This window comes from Anas acuta, chromosome 1 (assembly GCF_963932015.1).
Source record: "Anas acuta chromosome 1, bAnaAcu1.1, whole genome shotgun sequence".
Classification (NCBI taxonomy): domain Eukaryota; kingdom Metazoa; phylum Chordata; class Aves; order Anseriformes; family Anatidae; genus Anas; species Anas acuta.
In genome coordinates, this window is record NC_088979.1 from 137,746,367 (window position 1) to 137,773,067 (window position 26,701).

The window sequence follows — 26,701 nt, forward strand, 5'->3', positions numbered from 1 at the left end:
TTGTCTTTACCTTGTAAAGTAGCTTGTAGCCTGGAGGTCTGAGTCCTGAGGACGGAGGTTATCATAGACATATTTCAAATCCTGAATGCTCTTCAGCTCAGGCAATCCTGCATGCAGCATCTTAAAGTAAAGAAATGTCATTACTTCCTTGTACTACTAAAAATAAAATTAAATTAAATGGGGCCAACTGAGAAATGGAAGGATTTACACAGAAAGGGCTTTTTCTAAAACACAAAGTTTTGCTGATCTGTAAAGTTGTTCTGGTGCTAGAGCAATGCCTGGAATACTAAAGGGAACATATTGCACTGTAAACTTTCACAATGAGGTACCAGAAAGAGGAACTGGAAAATCACCAGTCTATTTGAACTATTTATTTTCTATTCCAATGTCACAATCTCAATACATGCCTTGCTAATCTTCCTTCATAGCTTTCTAATGGTGATAATGTACACAACAGGATGCTGGGAAAATGTAGCCACCTGAACAATAGTAACCACTTTTCTGTTACACTGACAATGATAGCTAAGCCCTAATCCTATTTAGTGCAACATCACCTTCTCATCCGTAACTACGACTTCCACTAGCACTGCTCTGGACTCTTCCTGCAAATGGATCGTACAGTCATTCCCTTTACGGTCAGTGGAGGAGAAAGATCCTTTTAAATGTTCACTTACAGAAGGAGCCCTGACTTGGCCACTCAGAACTGCTCTCTGAAAGAAATACATAATTCCCCTTCCATGAGGGATGGAGTTGGTCTAGTTAGTTGGCCACGTTAGGTTAAAAAGACAAATAATACAAATATTTCCCTTGGAAAGTTACAGTACAATGAGCAGTGTAGACAACTGTGTCCAGTTGACCATACATCTCTCTCCAGGCAATGTAAAATGTCACAACAAAAATCTTTTTGATTCACTTCAAAACATACTGATTTTTCTCAACGATCACAGTAAGTTGAGAGTGATGTTTTGTGTGTAATGGAGAAAAAAATCACTCCTTCACATTGCTCAGAAGGAAACGTATGTGATTTTGCAGTCACTGCTGTGCATTCTTCATTGACATTTATGTCTACTGCAGATAGAATGTCCTGCTGAGTTTTGCAGATAATGGCAAAGAAAAAAAAGAAACACTGATCTTATTTTACGGTTTGGTTGAAGGTTAAATAGAGGAAAGCGAAAAGGGATGAGGGGAGGGTGTCATTTTCCTTATTACTTCAAACCTCAATATTTTTACATCAAGTTTCAATATTTTGTATGTTTTCTTTTTGGCATTATGAGGAAAATCTTGCTTCATGTAAGGCCAAATCAATACTACCACTGGACCTTTAGATTGCTGTCTCACACAGTTCTGGCTAGCAAGGAGCAGAAAGACAGAAAGTTCAACGAGGTGAATGTAAGTAGCTTGTTTTCTTGACTGGATGAAACTTCGTGAGTTGAGAGCTGGGACAATAACAATGTTCGGCACTTAGGGATACACACTGCGTCTCCAGCACATTTACGTCTCCAACACATTTATAAGAAAGGTAACTCCTGTCCCCTTTTAAAATTAAGAGAGTTGTTGCATAGACAAATTAAGCTTCTTGCCCTTCATTAGAAAATGGAACAATGACAGATCTGAACATAATCTGAATGATCCATAGTGTGACTGCATAATGGGATTCTTTAGGATCCCTGAACTGCAGAAGGGGGAAAGTCATTTGCCAGCCCCCAAAATGTCTTCAGCTGGGTGGTACCTACACACTGTTTTGCTGACTGCAAGAGCTGCTAGAGGGTTATTACACTGCTTCATCCCTCTTGCTTCATATTACCATATCTATCTTGCTTTCCCTCATGGAGGAGGCTTCTAAAAATGTGGCTAGTGTTTCTAGATGCTAATTGGACAAGAGATGGAACAACTGTTCAGAAAACAACTACAGGTTGCCTAGGGAAACTCAAATACTAGATGCTTAAGTTTAAGCGTCTGGATTTATCCCCTCTTGTCTGGCCACACGTCTTGACCTACCACACTTAATCATCTCAGGCCATCTTACTTGTTGAGCGGAACTGCTTATGCTCTCCTTGGGCCTGGATTCAGAGCTCCTACCAGCCTCTGTTTAATAGCTCACATCAACTCTTTAACAAGAGCAAATCTAATGAACTACTGGCATTTATACAGCTGAATGCTGTCAACAGACTGTTGGGTCTCCCACAGATGTTTCTGCTTTTCAAAGTGATGGAAACTTCATGGATTATTTCTTACTCCCAGCAGAAAATGTTGGAACAGTTCTAGAAACATGCTGCTCACCACTATGAAAAAGCATTAAGTCCCATACTAGGGGAAAAAAAAATCATGAAAACACTTTGCTAGAAACCACTAACAGTCACTGACCATCCAGAGTACTGTTTACAGCTCTTGTCAAGCTGTACTTTTTGGAAATGGCCTTATAGTTTGGATTTTTTTAACCATGCTTTACAAATAGTGTCTTATAAAACAGAATGGGACAGGGGAAAGAGAGCTAAATGATGCAGATGCAGATTTCCAGATATTGAGAGGTATCTTAGACTGTCATTGATACACATAGGCAGTGGTTAGTTTGTCTTGTCCTTTCCTGATAACATCTGATATTTTGCGTAGAAATTAATTCAAATTATGACTTCACGGTGTATTTAGTTTTCTTAACTAAAACAGTTTCAGAACTAAAACATTTTGATACCTTCTTCCAACCAACACTCCATTTCAAGTACAGAACCAGACTCACCTTTCCAAACATCACTGGCAAAAACAAGGCATGCACAACTCATCTAGTTTTATAATTTCCTTTTGACATCAAGTGCTCATCAATGAGGTGTGAGTACACTGCCAGTTATTTTTCATTATGAAATGCAACACAATTGACTGAACTGCAGTTCATTGACCAATGCTTAAACATATTTGTATCCTGAATTTTAGCTCAGCACTCAAAGAACAGCAGAAACAATAGAAGAGGCAGTATGCCCTGAATATAGACAAACCTCAGCTGTATCCAGGCAGAGATAGCTAGGTATTTCAGAGTTCCTGCTGGGAACATTTTCCTAACACTCTCTCTATATATTATCTCACAGTAATCTAACATCAGTATCTCTGCTGGTTGCAGAAGAAGGGACTGACTGCACTGAGGACCAGGGGGTGAACAGGAGATGTAGCTATATTTCCAGCATGCAGTTTTAGGCAACCTGTCCAGAAATGCAGAGATAACTGCTATGGATGAGGGTGCACAGGTGCTCTTGAATTTTTTCCAGAGACTCTTTAACTTTAACTTAGATAGTATTTCCCAGAATGGCATTTTGTACTGCTTCCAGCCACTATGGTTACTATGTGTTTGGGAAGAAGCAGGGTTGAGATTTGGTGCAATCCTTCCTGCTCTGTATTGGGTAATCACACAATGTACCACTGCATGAGAATTCATGGACAAGACAGAGGCAGGACAAGGAAATTCTTGCTGTTTCTCTCCCCCCACACACCTCTCCACCATTGCAGAAGCTGGAGACAATAGAGCTGTGTTTATGGAGTAACATTTTGGCTGTACTCCAGCTTCCGCAGGAATTCTGGTTATAACTTCATATAGAATTTTCATACACAAACATTACCTAGGCTTTGCATTGGGCCCTGGACATAAGTTTTGGATTAATAGTCTAACCAAGCATATAAACAAATATTAGTTAATTTAATATTCTCATTCTACCCGTGAGAGGGGAAAATTATTAAGGTTTCATACACAAGTAGAGTCATAAAGAACTTATGGAATCTGACACAGCACGTGAATCAGCATGAATACTTAAGGGATAAAAACACCTAAAGATCTTAAAATTCTATACAGAAGGATTTTAAAATCTGTCTTAATATAGGTCTTGCTACTTTATTTGCCATCCTAAAAAGGGAGTGTGGAATTGTGCAAAAAAAAAAAAAGGCATCACTGGTAGCTGCAGTGCTGCTACATACTCTTACATCAGTCAATGTGTGAAACATTTAGTTTTCTTTGGCTTGCTGTAACCATAAATGAGGTTGGCAAATGATTGCTTGAAAACCTTGAAAAATGACTAAGTGAAAATTCCTGAATGTAGACCTTGCACCCAGGTTATTTTACAGCTTTCAGCTATTTTGTAAAAAAACAAACAAACAAACAAAAACAAGTGGCAGCTTAGCTTTTCTCTTCTTAGAAATTAGTACATGAAATTGCATATTTTCTTTGCACAGGAAGTGCCAGCACTAACATTTTCTGGAGTGCAGCTTGATACCTCTTCAAATCATAGTGCTACAGGAGGCAGTAGAGAAGTGTTAAAAGGGAAGAGAACACCAGAGGAAATTGATTTTTGGTTTCATCTTCAAGTTTCTTACCATCTCCAGCAGATTCAAGAGTAACTGGCTGTGTTTCCTGACTATATTATATGCTCGACAACAAAGCTCCACAAACTCTTGAAAACGCTGTGGGTTTTTTCCACCTTCTGTGATGAAATACTCCATCTCTGATGTGAAGATGAAAGGAGCTCGGTCCCTTAAAAAGAGAACAATTACATGAGAAATTTCATTTAAAATAGCAAATCATGCAGGACGGTTAATATTTGTGTCTCATTATTCATATTTGTTTTTCCAGTATTATCTTCCTCATTATTTCATCTCTCCTTTCCTCCAGTGTGGACAGGTCTATTGGTCTATCTGGTATCCCTGACTAATTGGGGCAGAGACAGGTTTCACAGTAAGAGCTTCCCAGTAAGAAAGACAACAACTGAACAAGTTTGGGGCTTACTTATTTTCCTCTGTCTTTTCTTTACTTTTCCTTTTAAATTCTCATTGCTTAATTTCTTGACTTCTGCCTGAAAGCGAATCTGGAAACATGTTCACGCTTAGTATTGAAATATTTAAAAGCTGTTCTCAAACAGGATGGGATATAAATATCAACTCTCCACCAGGCGAGAAGTGAGTTAAAGAAAAAAAATGCAATCCCACAATCCAAAAGCAACAACAAAAATATATAACATATGATGTGATCATTAAATATACACCATTTTGAAGGGATGTTTCTAACTTGAGTTAAAACAGAATAAACCCAAATACATTCTCTTGTTCTATGTATAGTTACCCTGTATTCACTCAGGAGTAAATGAGGTGCAGAATCTGAAACCATGTCTTGCCTTTTTTCTTATTACTAGCAATGTTTGTGACTATGGCATGCTATAGAAGTAAAAAACAAATTAACCAGGCTTCTGCTAACAATGCTATCAGTTGATAGTTTTAGAAAAGACAGATATACTGCATCTTACCACAGACAAAACTCCTGCAGTGATTTTCTCATCACAACTGTGTATACAGATGCATGTACACAGATTAGAGGGCTATATCCCACGGAAATACACACAGTTGGTTAACCCTTAAATCAAAATAAACTCGAGTAAACCAAATACTTTTGGGAAACAAATGCAGAAACAAAGTTGAGAATGTCTGTTTCTTGCTAAAACCTCAAATGTGGGCAGAACCTACTCTGCTTGCTGATTCATTCATAAACAAGACAGAGAAGAATTTCCTTGGAAATTTCATCATTTTCCTACAAAAATGTTTGCTTGGTATTACTGTAGAAAGTCCAGTTGCCATGAGATTCAAGGCTGCAGATGGAAGTCTCAGTTACATGAAATGTTAAATGACCTTCCCTTTCTTATTTGTGGAATATTATTTTTGCTGTTTACAGTGAAGACAACTTCCTTGAAAACAGACCCCCTACAGGCATCGTTCAGCTCAAATCAGCCTAGGTCTTCTTTTTTTTTTTTTTTTTAATTATTACTTTTATAATTTTTTTTCATTTTTTAAAAAATATATTATTCCATTTCATTTAGGCAGTATTAGGAATGACGAAAATCTCCACAATATTGATTCTTATTCTTTTCTTCCACATTTTCACATTTTCTGTATCATGCAAGATGTGAGATGTATCATGCAACATAACAGTGTGACAGTTATATTACAGTAAGACTTTTTCACAGTGATTTTGTAGTTTTGTGCTGTAGCTCTCAGAGAATTACAAAATTGATTCTATTACTGATTTCAGAGAGCAAGATTTTCCCAGATCCATCTCTTATTCATTCATCTTTCAGCTTATCTTTTGTCTATCAGTGGCATTTAATGTAGATGTTAAGTATTAATTAGTTAGGTTCAATTTGGGTCTCAGAAGTCAATTTGTTGAAACCAGTAAGAAAAAGAGATTGACCCAGAAAATAAACAACATTTTCACTTATCTGTGGGTAGACACCCAACCTAAAATCTTATTTGAAAGCTTTCTAGCACCTTAAGAATGCGTAAAAAACAGAACTCAGTTTCTTGTCCAATATCCCAACCCAAAATAACTGCTCTAAATTTACCATAATGTGTACTATATTCAAAGCTCATATTTGATTTCTGATGTCCAGCTGCATGAAGAGACACAATTACACTATGAAGACAAAGCCCTTCCTGAGCTAGTCCAAGTATCCCACATTAAGCTACTTGCTTAAAACAGATAGTTACATCAGAAATTACTTTAATGGAAGAAATATTACGTTTAACATTGCTGGGTTGGGCTGTGGGCCAACTTCCACATAATGCATTGACTGCAACATTAGTCAATTCCCCTACTGCTGTTGCTAAAGGATCCATTTGAACACATAACTGATATGTTGGTATTTACATGTATATTACTTACAGGTTAATTTTTCTTGTGAGATAATTTTAAGCAGTTGTACAAGGTTCTTAAATTTCTCAGTATTATATTGAAGACATTATTATTATTAATTCGGTAGGGCTCTCCGCCCTTATTAACCTGCAAAATACAGTATAGAATTTTTTTTTCATTATATAAGCCTGATTTTGCTCGAGGTATTGTAGTATCAGACCCTCACCCATAAGTAACCCCTGCAATGAGTCAGACACTAAAGCTCCATGTTTGCCTGTGTCTAAGTAAGCTGTCCACTCAGAAAGGGATCACTTTGCAATTGAAATAAAAAACATGAAAACAACCTAGTATAAGAGACAAGATCCATGAGAAGGAACAACAGAGTCATTTGTCATGATAATATTAAAAAGTAAAGTTTCAGTGGGAAGAGATACTCATTGACAGTAGGTTAAAGATTCTGAAAGAAAAAAAAAAAGAAAAAAACAATTGACAGGGCTGAACATCTATGTAAATAGGCAAAATGTTCTTTGCTGTTTTCACAGACTCCTCTGGAATATAAAAATATGGAAAGTGATAATCTAAAGATTAGTCCAGAAAAATTACATACAGGCAAGTGTAAGTCACCATCAATCATGCATGGGAAAACTTACATCAGCAAATGATGGTGGATGTTTTAGCTTGCATAAGAAGAAAAGCAATGACTGCTCTGGTTTTGTATGAGCTTTTTAATTTATCACACATACATGTGCAGATGAACTTCACCCAGGTGTACAGCCTATGTTTCTATATTTAAGCCATCTCTAACCAATAGCCTTCTCTATGGCACAATAGCTTAGATAGTATTACAGATAAGCTTGTTAATAAATATAAAAAACATCACTTATTTGAACATAACCCTATTACATAATTTGTTCAAATTAAATTATCTAAGAGATAATTATCTATCTATCTAAAAGATAATTATCTAAAACTATCTAAACATTAAAAACTTTATACCCCCAAATATACTCAAGATCACAGATAAAACCTATAATACTTTAAATCCATGGGATGCGCAAGGACCCATATTCTGTACTACAGCCAATGGGAAAATAAGCCATAGCCTAAAATCTGTATCTATTACATTTTTTTTCCCCATGCAATTAATGAATAAGCTGGCTTTAGTTTAACAAAACTAGTATGATTAGGTACTTTCAAGGAAAAGACTTTTACTATGATATCCCTGTAGAAGACCAAAATCCTTTTTATTTTCTTGAGTACCACCATTTCTAGAAAAAAAGCCTTATTGAGACAATTGGTATGTCTTGAGGTGGACCATACCATAGATGTACAGTGTATAATCCCCTCAAAATCATTAAATCTACCTTGTCACTCTCTCTCTCTCTACCTTCCTCCTCTCTTTTCCCCCATGGCACTAAAGATCTAGATGAGATTAATAAACCTTTTTTTTTTTCTTTTTTTTTCTTTTTTTTTTTCTTTTTTTTTTTCTTTTTTTTTCTTTATGGGAAATCAGTCAAAAAGGTAATACCCCATTTTATTCCAGAGCCTGATTGCAATCCTGGACATTAAAGAGTTTTGCTTTACTATGGCTGTGACAAAAGAGTGTGCTCACATCATGCACTCATGCAGGGAAAAATAAGATTAGTTTTATGTTTTGGTGGTTGTTGTTGTCGTTGTTGTTGTTTTCTTTATTTACTGCTTTCAGAGATATAAGATATTCATTGTAATGTGTTTTACAGTTCCTCTGGAGATTAAGAATGTTTGGATAATATGTCATCAGAGAAAGGAAAGAAATTAAACCTCAAGCAACTAAACAGATCATCATGCAAAAACAAACTTAGTTTGGGTTGATGGGAACACTTATTAGGACTTTACTATAGGCTAGAAATATGTTGCATTCGCTCACCCTCCCCCCTCCCTCTCTGGGATGGGGGAGAGAAAAGGGAAACTGAAGCCTGTGATAAGGACAGTTTATTAAGACAGGAAAATAATAATAACAATAATAATAATAATAATAGTACAATTAATAATAATGTGTATGAAACAGGTGATGCACAATTCAAGTGCTCACCACCCGCTGACGGATGCCCAGCCTAAGCTCGAGTGGTCCGGCCCCCCCACCTTGGCTAGCCACCCCTATATATTGTTCAGCATGACATCAGATGGTATGGAATAACCCCTTGGCCAGTTTGGGTCAGCTGTCCTGGGTCTGTCCCCTCCCAGCTCCTGCTGCACCCCCAGCCTGCCCACTGGCAGGACAGAGCAAGAAGCTGAAAAGTCCTTGGCTTGGTGTAAGCACTGCTCTGCAACAATTAAAACATCAGCATGTTATCAGCACTCTTCTCATCCTAATCCAAAACATAGCACCCTACCAGCTAGTAGGAGGAAAATTAACTCTGTCCTAACTGAAACCAGGACAGAAGACCAGTAAGATCATCAGGTTTTGTTATGAAATAGTAGATGTAACCTGATTAACCAGTTTTTTTAAGACAAACAATAGCTTGAGTATTTTCTATTATGAATCTCACAGCACAGAACATTCGAGATAGATACACTGACTGTATTTTATATAAGTAGCAAAAGCACATGAGATAATCAACAACAGCAACTGAACTTTACTCTGATCCTATCTAAACTTCTTAATAGTGTTGTTAGTGTTTAAGGCACATGCAATAATACAATAAGACAGAACCAGATTAGTTTTTTGGATGTAGTCGAAATTGTCATATGGACATATGAGATAGAATGTGAAATGTTTGCAATTTAAAAATCATCTTCTCAGTAGTATAAACCCCCGTATATTCCCTGACTGCTTTAAAACCACATAGGCTGAGTCAAGAGTGATGGATAGCATTCAGCATGATTATGTGGAATTTAGATGTATCCAGTAAAATAGGAAAAGCTTTTAGGGAATGTTTGAATGCTGACATCTTTTGCTTTATGGAAAAAGCTGAAAGCTTACTGAAGAACACACACACACACACTAAATGAATATGAATGCTTATTTCTATAGGCTAAGTGAAGATACCTAATCACAGTAATGATATACATATACATATGTATATATTTGCAGACATAGAAAAAAGAAAACATGAGCAAATGTATCCCCTGCATATATTACAGAATGAAGAAGTAAACAACTGCACAGTACAATTTATCTTAAGCACGCATACATAGAGTCATAAAAAGATATGCCTGGAAGGGCAACCGCAAGAGATACTCCATCTTTCTCCTTATGCAAGGACAAGATCAACCATAAACACACTTCTGAGATTCTTGTTTATCCAGTTTTTAAAGACGTAGTGACAGAACTCTTCTACATCCTCCCTATCGGATTTCTGTTCCAGTATCTCCCTTCACAGATTTTTTTTCTTAATGCCTAATCTAACCTTGCTGCACTTTCATCCTATTAATTCCTGTACTTTCCTAAGGGAACATGAAGATGCTGTCTTCTTTACAGCAGCCTCTACTGTATTTGCAGACTGTTATCATTTCTTTCCTCAATCTTCTGTTGACATTTTTTTCAACCTTTCCTCATATGTCTTGTTTTCCAATTGTCTGATAATTTTAATTACTTTTGTCTGAACTCCTTGTAATAGGTCCACATCTTTCTAAAAGTAAAATGTTGAAAGTATTCCAGTAGAAGTTTTACTAGTGTTACATGAAGCAAAAAGATTACTTCACATCTCATGCTTTACAATTCAATATTTTATCATCAAATTATATTCAATTTGTCTGTAGTACAACTGTCATGTTCCTTTCTGTAAAACTATCTATCACTGCTAAGTCCAAATTTGAACATGGTCAAAAGCTCTTGTAATAAGTGTCTCCTGAACAGTCAACAACCGTATTCTCTGTCTCATCATACTAGTTACTAATGAAAATATCAAAAGACATCAGTCCTACAACAAACTTTATGGTATGCTACTTGGTGTATTCTTCCATCTTGACACTGAAACGCAGGCTGGTAATTTCCATGAATGGTTGTTAAGGCAGTTCTGTGCTTTTTATAAAGTATGAATACCTCCCTTGCTGGACTTGACATCAGTTTTCCCATTGACTTCAGTGATGGTTGTAACACTTACAGTATCATTGGCTTGTATTGCAAATCTATGTTCAGCTTTGTTTAGAAAACTTGTTTGGTTTCTGTTTATTTTACTGAAGGAATATTGCAAAATGTTCCAAATATATGTATCTGCTCCTGAAAAGAGTAAAAAATGTCTTGCTGAGACTTATTTCTCAAATCACCCCAAACTGACATATATCCATCCGTATCTAAACAGAATGACAGTCTAAATTTCAATTGCCAAAGTAATTACGATGCTTTAGAATGGGATAGAAGAGATAAATGAATTAGCAAATTTTAAATAGCTTCCCCCGCAATAAAAAAATAATGTATTCTTCCTGAGGGATTTGTATTGTACTGAATTGTATTTTTGATAGCTTTTATTTCCAGTAGCAGAGATGGAGACTCACTTGGCTAAACAGAGAACTCATGACTAAGCTTCAAGGCAAAAAGGACATACATAGGGGTGGAAGGACTGAAACTCTACCAGGGCATGTAGAAATGGTGTTAGGAAAAACAAAGCTCAACTAGAATTAAAACTGGCAGTGGACATGAAGGGAAACCAGAACTTCTACTAAGATATCAATGACAAAAGAATGAAAAAGCAAATGTGGGCCTGCTGCTGAATGGTACTTTACTGACACAGGAACACAGATAAGACTCAGGTACTCATTGCCTTCTTTGCCTGTCTTCACTGACGAGGCTCCTCTGGTGTCTGTGCTGACAGGTACAGTTCAGGGAGGAAACAAACTGTCAGCAGTGGTTGAGGATTGAGTCTGGTACTACTTCTGAGAACTTGACCCACATCACTTCATGGTAGTGGGTGGCCTACATCTGATGGTGTCAAGGGAGCTGGCAGATGTCATTCTCTCACATGAACAGCTGCTTTCCCTTGCCATCCTGGTGTGCCCTTCCAAAAGAGCCTCCATCTATCTGTTGCAGCTGCCCAGTCATGTGAGCTACCCACCATGTTTCTCTGATCTTGCTGAGATTGTATCCCTGTAACTCTGCACAGACCTCTAATTACTCCCATTAGTTTCTCATGAGGTATGTGCTAGTATAAGCAAACTTCAGAGAGGCACCCAGTTGTATTTATTTTCCAGAAATCTCCACTGCCCAACTCAATAAGCATAGATTATGCTGCCCCTCCTTTGGTACATGCAATGTCTCAGATGTGATCTGGTAACTTTCCTTTTCATCATCTCTTACCCTGCACAGTCTGCTGCCCCCCACATGAAACTGCTTTACTTCCTCCACCAGTGCACATTTCCAGTAGCCTGCATCAGGAGCTTGCATTTCCTGAAGCAAGAACACCATCTCCCCAGTAGCCTCCATCAGGAGCCTGCTTGAGGTGAAAGTCTCTAACATTACAGCGATAGCTGTACATGCAGCCAAGCACTGCGATTAATGGTTTGTTGCCTGTAGGTCAGAAACAGACCACAGGGGTTTACTCTAGGTCCTATCATGTTCTGTATGTTTATCAACAACCTGAAGGAGAAGAGAGAATGCATCCTCAGCATGTTTTCAGATGGCATCATACCAGGGGTGAAGCTAAGGTATTATGGCAAAGCTGCCACTCAGAGGGCCTCAGGCTGGAGAAATGTATGAACAGGAATCTCGCAATATTCAGCAAGGAAAAATACAGAGCCCTGTCCACAGGTGGAAGAGCCCCTGCAACCACCCAGACTGGGGCCTGCCCTCTTGGAGAACAGCACTATGGAAAGGGTACAGGGCCCTGGTGGCAGCACACTAAGCATGAACCAGTAGTGGTGGACCAAGTACAATCCTCGGAAACGATGAAGACTAGTAGCATCCTGGTCTGAATTAATGGGGGTGTAGCCAGTAGACCCGCTTTACCAAGTACTTTTTAGATCACACCTTGCCAAATTAAGAAAGATGTCGCTAAACTGGAGTAAATTTAGCAAAGGGCCACCAAGATGTTTGGAGGGCTGAAGCACTTGCCAACAAGGAGAGGATGAAGGAGGCAGGCTTATTTACCTAGGGAAAGAAGAGGTTTTCAGGAAACCAAATAGCAATCTTCTAATGCCTATAGGAGGTTACAAAAAAGATGGAGCCAGGCGAGAATAAGAAAGGTCAAAAATTGAACAGCTGAGGTTATGACTGACAGTAAGGGGGAAACAAACAAACAATGACCAAACAAGCAACATAGACACAAACACAAACCAAACAAACTGTTGAAAAAACTGCCTTCAGTATGAGAATAATTAAATATTGAAACAGGTTACCCAGAGAAGCTGTCCTGTGAGGTTTTCAAGATTGAACTGGACAAAGCCCCAGGTTACCTGTCCTGAATTTAGTGTTCTCCTTATCCCCTTGATACTTTCATAGAAACGCTCCAAAATACATTGAACATCCTTGGCTCAGGTAAACTATATGGCCTGGACATTCAAAACATACATATAATATTTTTGACCTATGGTCTTTACCCAAATGACAAAAGTAAAATCAATACCCGACAACAAGGTTTAAAATCTATTTCCTGTCATTTCTACTGCTGTTTGAGATATCTACTGTGTAAAAAGTTTCTAAATGTAAATTTGAAATCTTGCCTCCAATTACAGTTTTACCCATCTCATTTTTATATTAATATCTATTTTTTAGTGTCAGAAACATCAAACTAGAAAGGATATCCTAGATTCCTTAGGTAACTGAGGATGGTTCTTAAACCATTATGGTTTTTCATTATTCATTACATTTGTTCATTACATTACTTCTTCTTAATTTCACTTTGCTATTATTAATAATTTTTATCATCAGAATCTTAATGTTAGCTTCCCAGTTAAATCACTGTATTGGACAAACCCACTATTTTGCCCAGTAGTAAAAGTAATATTTCACACATTGCACTGGCCTATTCTAGATGATTTATCTGTGTCTGTCAGTAATTGAATTGTTTACATTGAGATTTAATCATGCTTAACTGATATGGTGGAAAACAAGCTGTAATCCTCGCCTAAGCTAAGGGTTCTGATTCATCATTCTGTTAACATCTAGTTTCCCCATGTAAACTGAGCCACAGTACTTATTTATTTGTGCCCCTTTGCCTGTCCAAAGTGCAATGGAATGTCATTTGACCAAATTCTCTTTCACAGTGGGCCAAATGAAGTTACTGAAATGGAAATTCGATTACATCTGTTCCCATAGGATTACTGTGCTAAGTGACAGCATAGCTAACACAAATATTGACAGCTAAGGTTAGATATGTTCCTAGTGTACACCTAACATTTGCATTGTATATTGCCATGGGGACTCATTTGGGACCTTACCTTGTGACAAGACAACTGGCAATACACTCATGATGGGAGAGCAGAAACTAGCTTGAGACATTTCTTGATTATTTTCATACTATTTCCCCAGTCTTTACTGTGATCACTAGTTATTCTGCAATCTGACCACAGTTTATTCACGTATATCATGGAATTTCAGATATGTTGTACAGTCAGCTGCATGTATGTTTTGGAAGAATCCCCCCAAAAAATCCTACCTCAGGGATGTACTCTGTTCTAAGAACATTCATGCAAACTTGCATCTCATATTGACTAGTTGTTCATCAATACTGTGTCCAGTTATATTCTGGGGCTTCATGTCAAGATCCTTTATCCAGAGAGACACACATGAAGTAGCCTGTATTCTGAGTCACTAGCAATCAGATTGCATAACAATTTTAAGGTGGATTTAAATACTTTATATACTTTATGTTCAGTAGCTGTATTTGAAATTGTTTGGTACAGCTTTCCTGATGCCTTATACAATTTTCTAAGACTATCACATTTTTCGTACTTGTTAGGAATTTTTTACTGTGTAGAAAGAACAGCTGAGAATCGCTCATAGGGAATTGGAGTGATTCCTCTTGTTAATAAAGATTGTTGGACAACTGCTTTTTGTGTTCTGGCCAACCCTCAGCAGTGAAAAAAAAGGTTTTAAATTGCAGTCATGAAAGATGCTTTAAAACAATTGATATATCCCATATCAATTAATTATTTAGCTAACAGGTGTTTTCAGAATGAGATGGCTATTTGGAAAATACAGTAGTAGATGTTTGATGTTTGTATATTGCCATGCAAAATAAAGGAATAAATCAGTGAAGAAGAAGTTGAAATTTCTTAGGGCAGGGTATGAAATGTACATGAATTAAATATATCAGTGTGCTTGTGCTTTCTGCTTAAGGATGAAGGACAAAGAGGTATTATTATGCAGAACAAGCTGAAACAGATACCAAATCTAAGCAACAGAGATTAATTTAAAATTGCTTGATGTATACAGACTGTGTGTGAGAACAGCTCCCCCGAATATAAATAGGTATGTAGAATGCTTTGGAAAAAGAGATTTATTATAATAAAATGATTCTGAGGGTAGCAGGAAAGAGGAAATCTATGTCTCTGAAAGAGTTATACTGTGAAAATGATAACAAATAAAACCATATAATCAAAGTGGACAGTGAACATAAAGTCTTTTTTTCCCTTTTATTCCTATTTTATCGTTAAACCTTCTGCCTCTAGAGTCATGATCTATAAAACTTTGTGGGGTAGCTGAGAGAAAAAGAGAGGAGGAAAGGGGAGAAAGAAACCTCTGAAACAGGAAGATGATAGGAAGTCACTGAAATAACTCATTTGCAATAAATCTCCCAAAGTGCTTGGAATTCTATCAGCATCAGTTCTCTAGCCCAAATAATTGTTAGCAAGAATATATGATAACTCCTTCAGGAAAGTGTCTGTTCTTAAAGACTGGAAAGCAGTCAATGCCTTGCTTCAGCAGAATGAAAAGCCACGAAGGATATTGGGAGCTGCAACAGATGGGATCTGGGTTCCAGGGAACTCAGTTGAGTAGAACAATGCACTTGGATGATCACAAGTGGACAGGGTCAAATCAGGGCACACTGTATGGGGAAAAAACATGTTCCCCTTAACCATCTGAGTACTTTGAAAAGATTAACAAATAAAATCAAGGATATAAAGTGAACAGTGAATATAATTTACATAAAAAGCTTTAGCTGAATGTCCTCCACAAGAGGCTATTACTGAAAAATAAATATCCAATAGTAAAGCACAAACTACTATCCAATCTTGATGATTAGAGAAAGTATCAAAACAACAATAAATACCTACTGTTCAAAGCAGACATAGATAACAAAAATGTACCTGAAACTCAAGACTGCAATTTGTGCTGGTCACATATTTCAGACCTGATTTGTGCTTTTGGTGTTTAAGACATGACAATTATGGGTACCTAACTTCGGAAGTGATGGACTTCTTGCCTCATAAATTCAAGCCCCATTAGGCATTGTCACCTTTGAGGTGACACTGTTTCGCCTTTATGTCTTTATGCATATTTCACCTTTCAGTCTTTGTGTAAAGACTTATATGTATGACTAACTTTAAACACTTGTATAATCTTACTAAGATCATTTGGATTACTAAAATGTTTTAAATCATGAGATTAAATCTTTCTAAGCTTTCAGTCATATTTCTGGAAGAAGAACTCATAGAGGAAGTGTTGAAAGTCGATGATGGCATGGAACTCTATACCTCACATAACCTACTAACTCCAAGTTGATCATATCAGAAAAACAAATTTAACCTTCAGAAAATGAATTACTAGACAGGCACACCAAAACATTTAGAATAAAAATTTTCAGCAGATAATACAGGCTGGTCCAAAATAACAGTTTGATTGTATGTTAATTTATTTTTCAACTTTCACATTTTAGATTCTTCCATTAAGGATTACTATAAATATATTTTTTAAAAATGAAAAAAATGAAAAAAGAAAAAAAAAAAAGAGAAATTCTCAATTTTCTAACTTATCTCTTGCTTGTTTTTCCTAGTTTTAGGAAAAACATGGAAAACATGTAGATACAATTTTTTTTTTTTGACTGTATGCCAACATTGACATTTTAGAAAGACATACCTGAAAAGAATACATTTCTTCAAATAAACACTTCCAGTAAGACAGGAATTTTAATTTTAACTATTAACCTTAAAAACAAAATGTGTTACTTTTGAAATAAGATACATTTTTATGCATGCTCACACTTTCTTACATGCTATTCAGTATAGGAAAATACTGACATAGGAAGAAAGTGTGGGAAACATAATTTTCCCATATTTTTGAAACTTCCTTCAAAAAACTGGAATTTCCCAGTGGAATAGCTAGATTGCTTCTGGTAATTAACTTTGCAGAAGAAATCAACTTAGCAGATTTAACTTCTGGGAAAACCACGCCAACAAGCAGAATGAGTTTGGCAAAGAGACAAGAGGGTCTCTGTGATTCAGATCAGGGAAAGAAAGGTCAATGACTGGGTGCTTAAAAAAAAAATAACAGACACTAAAGTTATCATGATGAGCATATATAGCGTGCCATTTAGCTGGACTACTCCATATCTTGCCATCAGTTTTCAGACTCGTTGACTAAAAAAATATAGGCAACAGTTCTTGAAGTGACTGGTAGTGGAGAGGATGAAACTGCTAAAGTTAGAATTAGTTCAGTTAGCTCAGGATTTAAATAAATCTCTTACAGCCTAATTCAGCAATGAAGAAATATTCAAAAGGAACTGGTCAGAACTGAAAGGAAGAAAAGACAATCAAAGAAAGTGTGTGAGGTTCAGCCATTAGACTGACACCTTCTTCAGTGCCATTTGATGCCTTAGTCCTGTATGATTACGTGGATAATATGACACTTATTTTAGTCAAAGCGGGTCTTAGATGATTGCCCTGGAATACTCAGTAGTTAAAGAATAGGACAGTTATATGAAATTAAATGACAGAATTTTCTTCATACAGTTTGAAGTATTCCTGAAGAATTCTCTGCTTGAGGGGTATGTAAGGTCAAATTCAGTGGCTGGATTAAAGAATGAAGGAAGTCAAGTTTTATTACCACTAAAAAAACGTGTCATTTAGTGTGACTAAAACATTAAACAAATAAAAGATAAGAAAGTCTCATGTTCAATAGGAAAATTCCCTGTGTGAATTTGGGAATAATCTGTCTGCCAAACTCTGTTATTATACTTTTGGTTAGATATATCATACATAGACTTCCAACACTTCTTCTGAAAGATTAGTTCTTAGACCCAAGTAAAGATAGGCTATTAGTACTACTGAACATATTTTGCTGCACTGTGAAGGTACATGGAACTGGAAAAGATAGAAAGTTCCTGATTCCTCTTTCCTCTGAAATCAGTAGGAGCTGAGCTACTGACTTCTACCTTGGACTCAAAACTGAGCAGATTTATTGGATACCAGTTAAACATGAGGGCAAGAATTAGAAAAGTTAACTAAACCCTTGAATACAAAAGAGCATGACTACATGAATCATATCAGCTTCAAAAGTTTCTCTGAAGATTCATATTGGATTTGATAGAAAGAACCACAGCCCATGAATGATGGTTTGATTCTCAAAGCTGCCATGTTTGTTTTACAAACTTTGTTTTACACTAAAAGAAATGCTCCACAGCAGAATGTTGGAGAGGACCTACTGTTATGAAGCTTTATGAGGAATAAGAGCTTGCTAACGGCAAAAAGCACTCACTGAAAACAGAAAATGGACAACCGTGGCAAGCAAGTTATCTTCCTAACTTTTAAAAGGAATGTCCATTTTAAACATTTCAGATAGGGACCCCTTATCTATAAGCATTTACTCACTTGAATAATCTTTTTATAACTTTTTTATTTTTTTTAAGCTGTTTAGGGATTGGTATCAGATGCTTTCTATTCTTTAAAGCTACCTCCAGAACTTCACAAGCATGTATACAGCACCTATTGTACAAAACCCCAAGGGTAAGCACAAATAATTCTGAAGACCTGGAAGCATTTAATTGGTGTTTTATCAATATTATTTCAGGAGCATGGTATTGTTTGGGAGTGCAAAGAACTCAAATAAAAATCTAATAAGAACTCAAATGAAAAACTAGTATAAAGAGCTTTTAAAGAAAGCAGAGGCTAAAACTATTTCAGGATTTGCATTGTGGGAATGGATAGATACAAATAGCATGGAGGGTTTTAAATTCTGAGAGGGCCTGAAGTTTGTGGGAAGTTGAAATGCAATATCCCTAGGTTCCTGTGTTACAAATAATATGCTACATTTTACGAAGGTGCATACAACTCAGGAGAGCTATAGTTATTAATCTTGCACCTGCTCAGCTGCATGTAGGGACAGGGAAGACAGTGTCCCATGACATTCACAACCTACAGAAAGTGAGTCCTTGTTTTGCTAAGGAACCATGACAGAGTTAAGTGAAGGTCCTAAAATGTATTACCATTTTATTTTATGGTTTAAGAGCAATATACTGCATGGAGAAGCAGGAAAAAAATGGCCACTATTTATGGAAGTTATTATTCTTTATTTTTTTTTTTTTCATAGACTTAAAAGACAGTAGAGGAAGACTGAATGATAAATCAGTAAAATCAACATCTGTTTTTATTATTGCTATTACATAATTTCTATTTAAATTTGATTATTGTGTGTCCCCTTGTATTTCATTGGTCCTACCTTTCACACCTAGATAATTCTTTGCTCATGAAAAAATACTGCTCAATTCCTGCTAGGCTCCAAAAGTCAGTTTGCTGGAGTGAGGGATGCAGCACTTGTCTCTGAGTGTGCATGAGTATCTTTTTATGACTCTGCTCTCCTTTATTCTTTCCACAGCAAATAAGTAGGATTAAGAGAGAATATCTTGAATGATTGATGATAATTCTGAGCACTGCAACTAAATCTTTTGACTGCCTAGATTAGAAGTACTTATTAGCCTCATCAGCTTCCTTCATACCAATACTCCCACGCTGTTATTTGTCTTAAACAGTGAGATAGTCGAAAATAATCAAAGGCCAGCCTGAGGGGGATTGGCGTAAGGGAACGAATAATTCCAACTATTAATCCTGGAAATTATTAGGAAACTTGGAAGAAAGTCATCACCCATACACACACTACTCATCACTGTTAGGGATCATTCACCCATTCTCTATTCTGCTGTACCAGTTCCTTTATGCATTGAACACACGAGCATTACCCTATCTACTTTTATTACATCCCAATTAAGCCCTCCATAGTATGTTCACAGTAGGAACCAGAAGACACAATCACACTATTTTGTTTATAATGGGATAGTCACAACAGATAAATACAAACATAGAATAATCACAGCCTCGTCCAAATAAAACAAGATATTTGCAAAATAGACCCTGACCTTACTGTGGTTGGAGGTGAAACTTTGAAAGATAATGAAAAGATTATAATTTCACCCACAGAGGCATAATGTAATCATTCTCCGTATCTATTTGGAAAATTTGGTTTCTTCTCTGAACATGGCAAGGAAGTTGCCAATTAAACACATTTATTGTTTTGGGTCCGTTATAGGAATATTGTCAGGAGAAAAAAAAAAAGAAAAGAAAAGATGTCTGAATCCTTTTGACATAGGCCAGTCTACTATTCTGGCCACAACAGAGCTGCATCTAATTCAAATCTCTGACAATACAAGGATTTAGATGTGTTTTTTTGATGTTTTTTGTTTGGTTTAGACTGAAAGGGGATCTCTAACATCTCATTTTAATTACTTTTCCAGTCATTCCTATATTTATAAAGGTTCTGTGAACAACAGAAAGATGATGTCCTGGAAACTTCAGAAAAAAAAATCGCGACCTTATTTGTATTTTTTTGTATGGTTGTTGACAAGGCAGTAAAATTTCAGACCATTGTTTTCAAACTTACTATATGTGTTACTATAGATACTAACCTTCTTATACTTCCAAATGTCTGTGCATGACCTAAAAATTTTCCAAAATCTATGTGGAACATGTGTCCAGCATTTGTCAGCATTATGTTGTCATTGTGTCGGTCACAGATGCCCAGAACGAAGGTGACAACACACCAGCCCGCACAGGAATAAAAGAAATTCCTTATTGCCTAATTAAGAAAACAAAAACACTTATTAGAATTATGAAGAGACATAGCTGTTTGTAGTGCTAATAAGAAAAAATGTTTTTCTACACATGCTAAGTATGTAGATAAAATTTAAACAGAGGACTGTTTTCAGTAGTAAACAAACAAAAAATACAGTAAATGCAAAGTTACAATGCAACAAAAATTTTGTGCATGAGGTTTTCAACTTGTGATTTACAGACACTTGGAATTCTGTGGAAAACTTCTACGGTGAAATGTACCTAAGAAAAGCAAGCTTCTTTTTGGAAACTGACATTTTATGTTTGTTAGTCTGCCTCTATAATGCAAAAGTAACTGTTTAGAAATATGATGTAAAACAATTAATTGGACAAATTTCATTGTAAAGAAAGTGGGTTATTTTACACAATTGGTTTGTACCTACATTGGTCTTTTATTTCCAGAACTCAACTACATTAAATCATAATTGATGAAGTCTCACAATATTCCAGCCCGAAGCATTCAGCCCCATTTAACTGAAAGGATCTTCTAATCTAAAAGGATTTTAGCATCTTCTAATCTGAATAGACTATAGGATCAAAACACGTTCCATGTGGAGAAACCCGAGACAATGATTAAACCCCAAACCAGTCTATCTGTCCTGTTTATAACCTACTTCTCTGGCAAGCACTTTTACACAGTGGAAATGTGTACTTTCCTGCTTCATGTAAGTAGACTGGCTCATTCAGATTTATCCCATGAATCTCTTTACAGTACTACATTGTATCACTGCTCTTTCTCAAAAACATGCCTACAACAGACATAGAAAGAAGTACATGGTAAAGCTAACGATATGCTCACCAGACACTCATAGATGGATTCCAAGTTTTCTGCTTACTTCAGAGAGAAGTATTTAACAACTGTGGACTTTTCCTATTAGAAGAATATACCCAATTGCTGACACAATACACACATTCAGCATTCTCTCTGAGGTGAGAGTTATTCTTGATTCAAATCATGACCAATCTTCTACCCCAAAGCGTAAGAAACGGGTCTTGTCTTTTTTTAATCTTACCTACTACAGTTTAAGAACTGTAAATGCAGTTCTTATTCAAAAGTCTTAATCTTACATGAATGTTAATCACAAAGTGATTCATTTATATAGAAACCAAAAAAAAATCTTAAATTGTGGGCATTATATTTTTGGACAAAACCTACATTAGACAACATAAATAATTATTTAGTCATTCAGGATTTCCATGCAGACACAGGGTGCCACCTGCAATGGCTGATATAGGTGACAGCTCTGTGGAAGACATAGGCCATAGCATGAGACAGGTGAATTTTATGTCTAACTGTACTACTTACCCGCTTAGATGACTTTGGATAAAACACCTAAGCTTACTGTGATTCTGTTCACCCAACTGTAAAATGAGGATATTAAAGCTTATTCTGCATAAGCTTTTTGAGCACCTTAAACACAGTATTATATGAATAAAAAAAAAATAATTACTAAGTAAAAGAGAAAAGTTCATTCATCAGCAAATGCAAGGTGAATGTATAGTAGCAATTTTATGCATGTCCTATGCAATTAGAGCTGACTTTTTTTTTTTATACATTCAAGAAGTCAAATGAAAATAGCTAGAAATTGGTTTTAGAATATTCTGCTTTAATGGTACTTCCTACAAACGGTAGCAACAGCAACAAATCCATTTTTCAGTGAGTTACTAATAGCTATCTCAATTTTCAATTGAAAAGTTGGCTGCACATCTACCTTAATAGTGTAAATTTACAAACCTGTAAAAAAAAAAAATCAATACAGATTGTTCCTGATTAATTAAATCAAGATTATATTCTAGTAATTGAAATGCTCTTACCAAAAATATGGGTGAGCAAAAACATATGGAATAACTACAAAACACTAAAGACTATCAAACATATCTATGTTATAAATCTATCTGCCTACTAATACACTTTTATGAAAAAACACTTCATTTTCAAAATGCTAAACACTGAAAGCTGTCCTTTAAAATTCATTTAAAATTTTGGCTACTAATCTACTGCTGGCATGGAGAAGGGATCAAAAATTGTCCCAGCAATACAAACATTAAAAAGTTTTTAAAAAGTCTTAGAATATGCTGAGCCAACAAAGAATGAATAGAAACAGTTCCTTTCAAAGGGAAACCTCTGCTTCTATAAATAAAATTTTAAATTTCTTGGCTCATGCATAATGCCTGGTTTCATAAAAACAGATGTATTACATGGGATCCCACAATGTGATGTGAAAAGCATGATCTTATGTATCATGTGACTAGGCAGCTTCCATAAAACAGCTTTCTAAAACTGTGGATATTGACATGGACATTTCCAAATACAGGAAATTCACTAAGACTTTGCATGGTTAATATAAAATAAAATGTTTAGAGAGCTGGACCTAAAAAAATATTTTGGAGCTCAAAATTTAATTTCTACATCAGCTTCTCTTTACTAGTATATTTCAAAATATTACTATGATACATTATTATAGAAAATGTGTTATAATGCACCTGATCCAGAGAAATATCTCTTTATAAAGAGAATGTCAATTTAAGCCAGTTCCCTGGTTTCTACATGTATGCATGTGACTTGCTTGTCCTGAATGTGAGTCACTTATTTTTGCTGCTTACTGTTGTTATGTTTTTTTCTTTTCCATGGTAAAGGATGAAAAGTATAATAAGGTTCATTACGATGTTACCTCTTGGTAACTTGACTCCAGCTGATGGTGATGACGGAACCATTTTTTAATTGTGTTTTCTTTCAATGGTCCTATCAGTCCAGATTTCCTGTGGATTTTGGCTAGTGTGGTAGCATCTGGCACCATCTGTACCAATCCTGGTCAGATACAGAAGAGATCACATGAGAAGCCCATAACTTTAAAAAGATATGATGACCACTAATGCATTTGCATATTTTTGGATCATCCTATGCAGAAAAAATGCATGCTTAGAAGCTTATAAAATAATGAATATAAATAAAATTCCAATCTATCTTCTTCATTCTTTTTTTGTTTTAGGAAACAAAAAACAAAGGTCAGTGAAAAGTAGCAGTTCCACAAACAACAAATATAAACACTAATACCAATATTGTGTACATAACTGCCTCAAGGTACCAACAAGGCCAACAATTTAACAAGTTTCAAAATGGGTAGAATATGTATACAAACAACAAAAATCTATTAAAAAAATCAGATCAGATATTTACTGTGAAATACAAAGTTATTTCATCTGTGCTTATTGTCAAAAATGTTGCAGACTGTTCTCTGCAGTATATTAGACTGATCACAGTTGGGATACAGAATACTAGACAGTGCAGAAATTAGTCAGGTCCAAGGTGACATATAACAGGTCTTTGAAATGTACAGAGAAGCCAAGCATTTTGCAATGCTTCGTTTGAATCCTATGCCTCTACTTCATGTACTCATTCCTTTTTCGGAACCGAGACCTGGCTTGACAGACTTGTCACTGTACCTGTGTGTGGTTCCCAGGCACCTTACCCTGAAACTCTGCATTACAGGAAGAACTTCTAGCGATTTTAGTCGGTGACAGGCTCCCCTACAATACCAAGCCTGGAAAGTGGCATCCTATCAGTGCTTTAACTGCTTTTCACATTTCTGTGTCTGCTTGAGACTCAAGTGATTTCTGTGTTCCCATGACTACATAATTGCCCTCTTCTATCCCCCCTGTGGAAAATGTGGCCCATGGAGCAAGGTGATAGCCCAGGATATGGAAGACCTGTGTATACATATGAACTTTAGCACATGCCCTGTAGTACCACAGGCATGTCATTTGATCCTTAACCATCAAATGTAAATCAGTTATATTAACACTATTGTAATTCATAAGGAAAGACATTGTGAGGGGAGTCACTGGGAGATTTTCTACTACTATGGTGCTGAAAGGAAGAGACCATCAGATAGAATATTATTTGCTGATGTTCCCTGTATCTTTCTTAGTAAAATCAAATTAACTGCTCATATATCAAAGAGACTATAATATGTTCAGAATTAATATTCTTTGTGTCATTTGTGTTTGAAGAAGAAGCCTTCAGGCTTTGACTCCCATCTTTACAAAGAAGGGAGGAGTCTTTTTCAGGTCACCTTAACCACCTGCCATGTGCATGAGGTCATCTATACTTATTCCTAGGGTCCCTTTAGATCACTCACCCTCTCTCATTTTCTCTGTCTCATCATCCAAAAAAAATTAATCATTTTATATTATTATATTAATATAAATATTTACATAAAATATATTAATACATTATTATGTTATATAAAATATATTAAATATAATATTTAAAAAAATTATTATTATTGGTAGTTTTTGTACAGAAGGTAATCTCAATACTTCAGTCTTCTTTTTGTGCAAGGATTATTTTCAGTAAAACATTTGGAGTGTCTGTAAAAAATAGTAAGCTTATTGCTGTCGGTAAGTTTTTTTTAGCAAGCAATTGGCTTCCCTGATACAGCTCTGCTCTAACAACCATAAAGGAGAGAAATAAAGCTTTCAGATGAGTCAGGCTTGCCCTAAGCAGCATTAATCGCAAGAGTAATATTTCAAATTCAACATTGCAAAGCTGTCATCACTTGTCTACAGGTACCTTCTGTAGCCACATGTTTCTAGGTTCATTTAAGCATCTACGTGGGATCACACAGGATTAAAACTTTAGTAGGTATGGACAATTTTCTCTAAGACCCTCTTTATGTGTGAAGTTACTTTTAAGAATGTGGTGCAAGCTGCTGATGTTGAAACTTTTGGAAAATTCTAGAATACAAAATTCATTGAGTTTGGAGAGCAATGAACATTCTGGATTATGTAGGTGTGAAATTTAGGGCCTGAGTAACCAAAGTTATCAGCTTTTTTTTTTTTGGGGGGGGGGGGAGTGAGGGGGTGGAAGTGGCAGATAAACAAGACACCTGTGAAAATAAAAGTTAAAGGGAGGATATTTTGTATTGCTATTTACGTAAGATATGAATAATGCGATAGGGGTAATATTTGTAATCTAAAACTGACCTTGGTCTTTTCCTGTGGACAAACACTTATAAATTATCATTTGCATATCCAGTCCCTCTTGGAGCCAAATGTTGTCCATCAGTCGAATAATTTGCAGAACCAGCATATCTTGACGTAGATCATCGCCTATCTGTTAAAATAGCACAAGAAATCCAAGCTTCTCCTTCAATACCACACAGACATAACTTTGTATTTTATTTGGACTTTTTCCCACACCAAAATAGCTACATTCATTTTGCAGTAAAAGCCTCTTATTTTTCTTCAAAGTTGCTACTTATCTTTCTGTGTCAGGAAGAGGACTGGGTAGATGGCACACGTAGGCAGCAACAGTTTTGGCAGCCATAGAAATAGTAGCAAATGCTCTCTGATTAACTGCAGCCTTTCTGCTTATTTTTCATATGCAATTATTAGAGTTTGAAAACTTAATCTGGAGGTAGGATCCTAATTTAGCTACGTTTTAAAGTCTACCTAATGCTAGATCCCTTTTCTCAAATGACAGCATTTGACCTAATGTTAAGCTTCACAACTTAAAGCTTGAAGTAGACTGAAGAGGAATCTTATCATCAATTTATATTTTATCCATGACATGATTCATATTCAGTTTCAAACAGCGATGCAGTGCTGACTACTCTTCTCAAGGAGTCTGTTAAACAGTAATCTTAGTGAAATGGGGTTGTAATTGTAGCCACGAGAGGTGATGAAGAAACTCTTCAACTGTGGCTGCGTAAATAGCATGTGAAAACAAGTCCTGTTTTTTTTTTTTTGTTTGTTTGTTTGTTTGTTTTGTCTCCCCACCACCCCCACTCCCATCTAAAAGACATGTGCATGTGACTTTTTTTATGTTTTGCACTTTTGTTATGTTCTTTTTACATAAGCATTCCAATATACAGACATTTACCGCCATTAAATGGCGGTAATGTAGAGGACACAAACTTATCTTTGAAAATAATAATAATGAAAAATCTGTTTCTTTCATCTGAGGGTAATCTTGACTCCAAGTAATTCTTCTCAGAACCTAGACCTGAGAAAAATCTTTGCCTCTCCACT

At 36.1% G+C, this 26,701-nt stretch overlaps 1 protein-coding gene across 3 annotated transcripts in view; it reads right to left on the reverse strand.

Moving 5' to 3' along the window:
* PIK3C2G (phosphatidylinositol-4-phosphate 3-kinase catalytic subunit type 2 gamma) overlaps positions 1-26,701 on the reverse strand; it is a 207,400-nt gene that overhangs the window by 53,122 nt on the left and 127,577 nt on the right. For all 3 annotated transcript variants that reach the window (XM_068659641.1, XM_068659652.1, XM_068659631.1), the window contains 5 exons: positions 25,655-25,784; positions 23,341-23,477; positions 20,464-20,633; positions 4,351-4,507; positions 11-120 (listed from right to left, as the gene is read on the reverse strand). In XM_068659641.1, the coding sequence (XP_068515742.1) occupies positions 11-120; positions 4,351-4,507; positions 20,464-20,633; positions 23,341-23,477; positions 25,655-25,784 (704 nt within the window). The remainder of the gene's footprint in view (positions 1-10; positions 121-4,350; positions 4,508-20,463; positions 20,634-23,340; positions 23,478-25,654; positions 25,785-26,701) is intronic.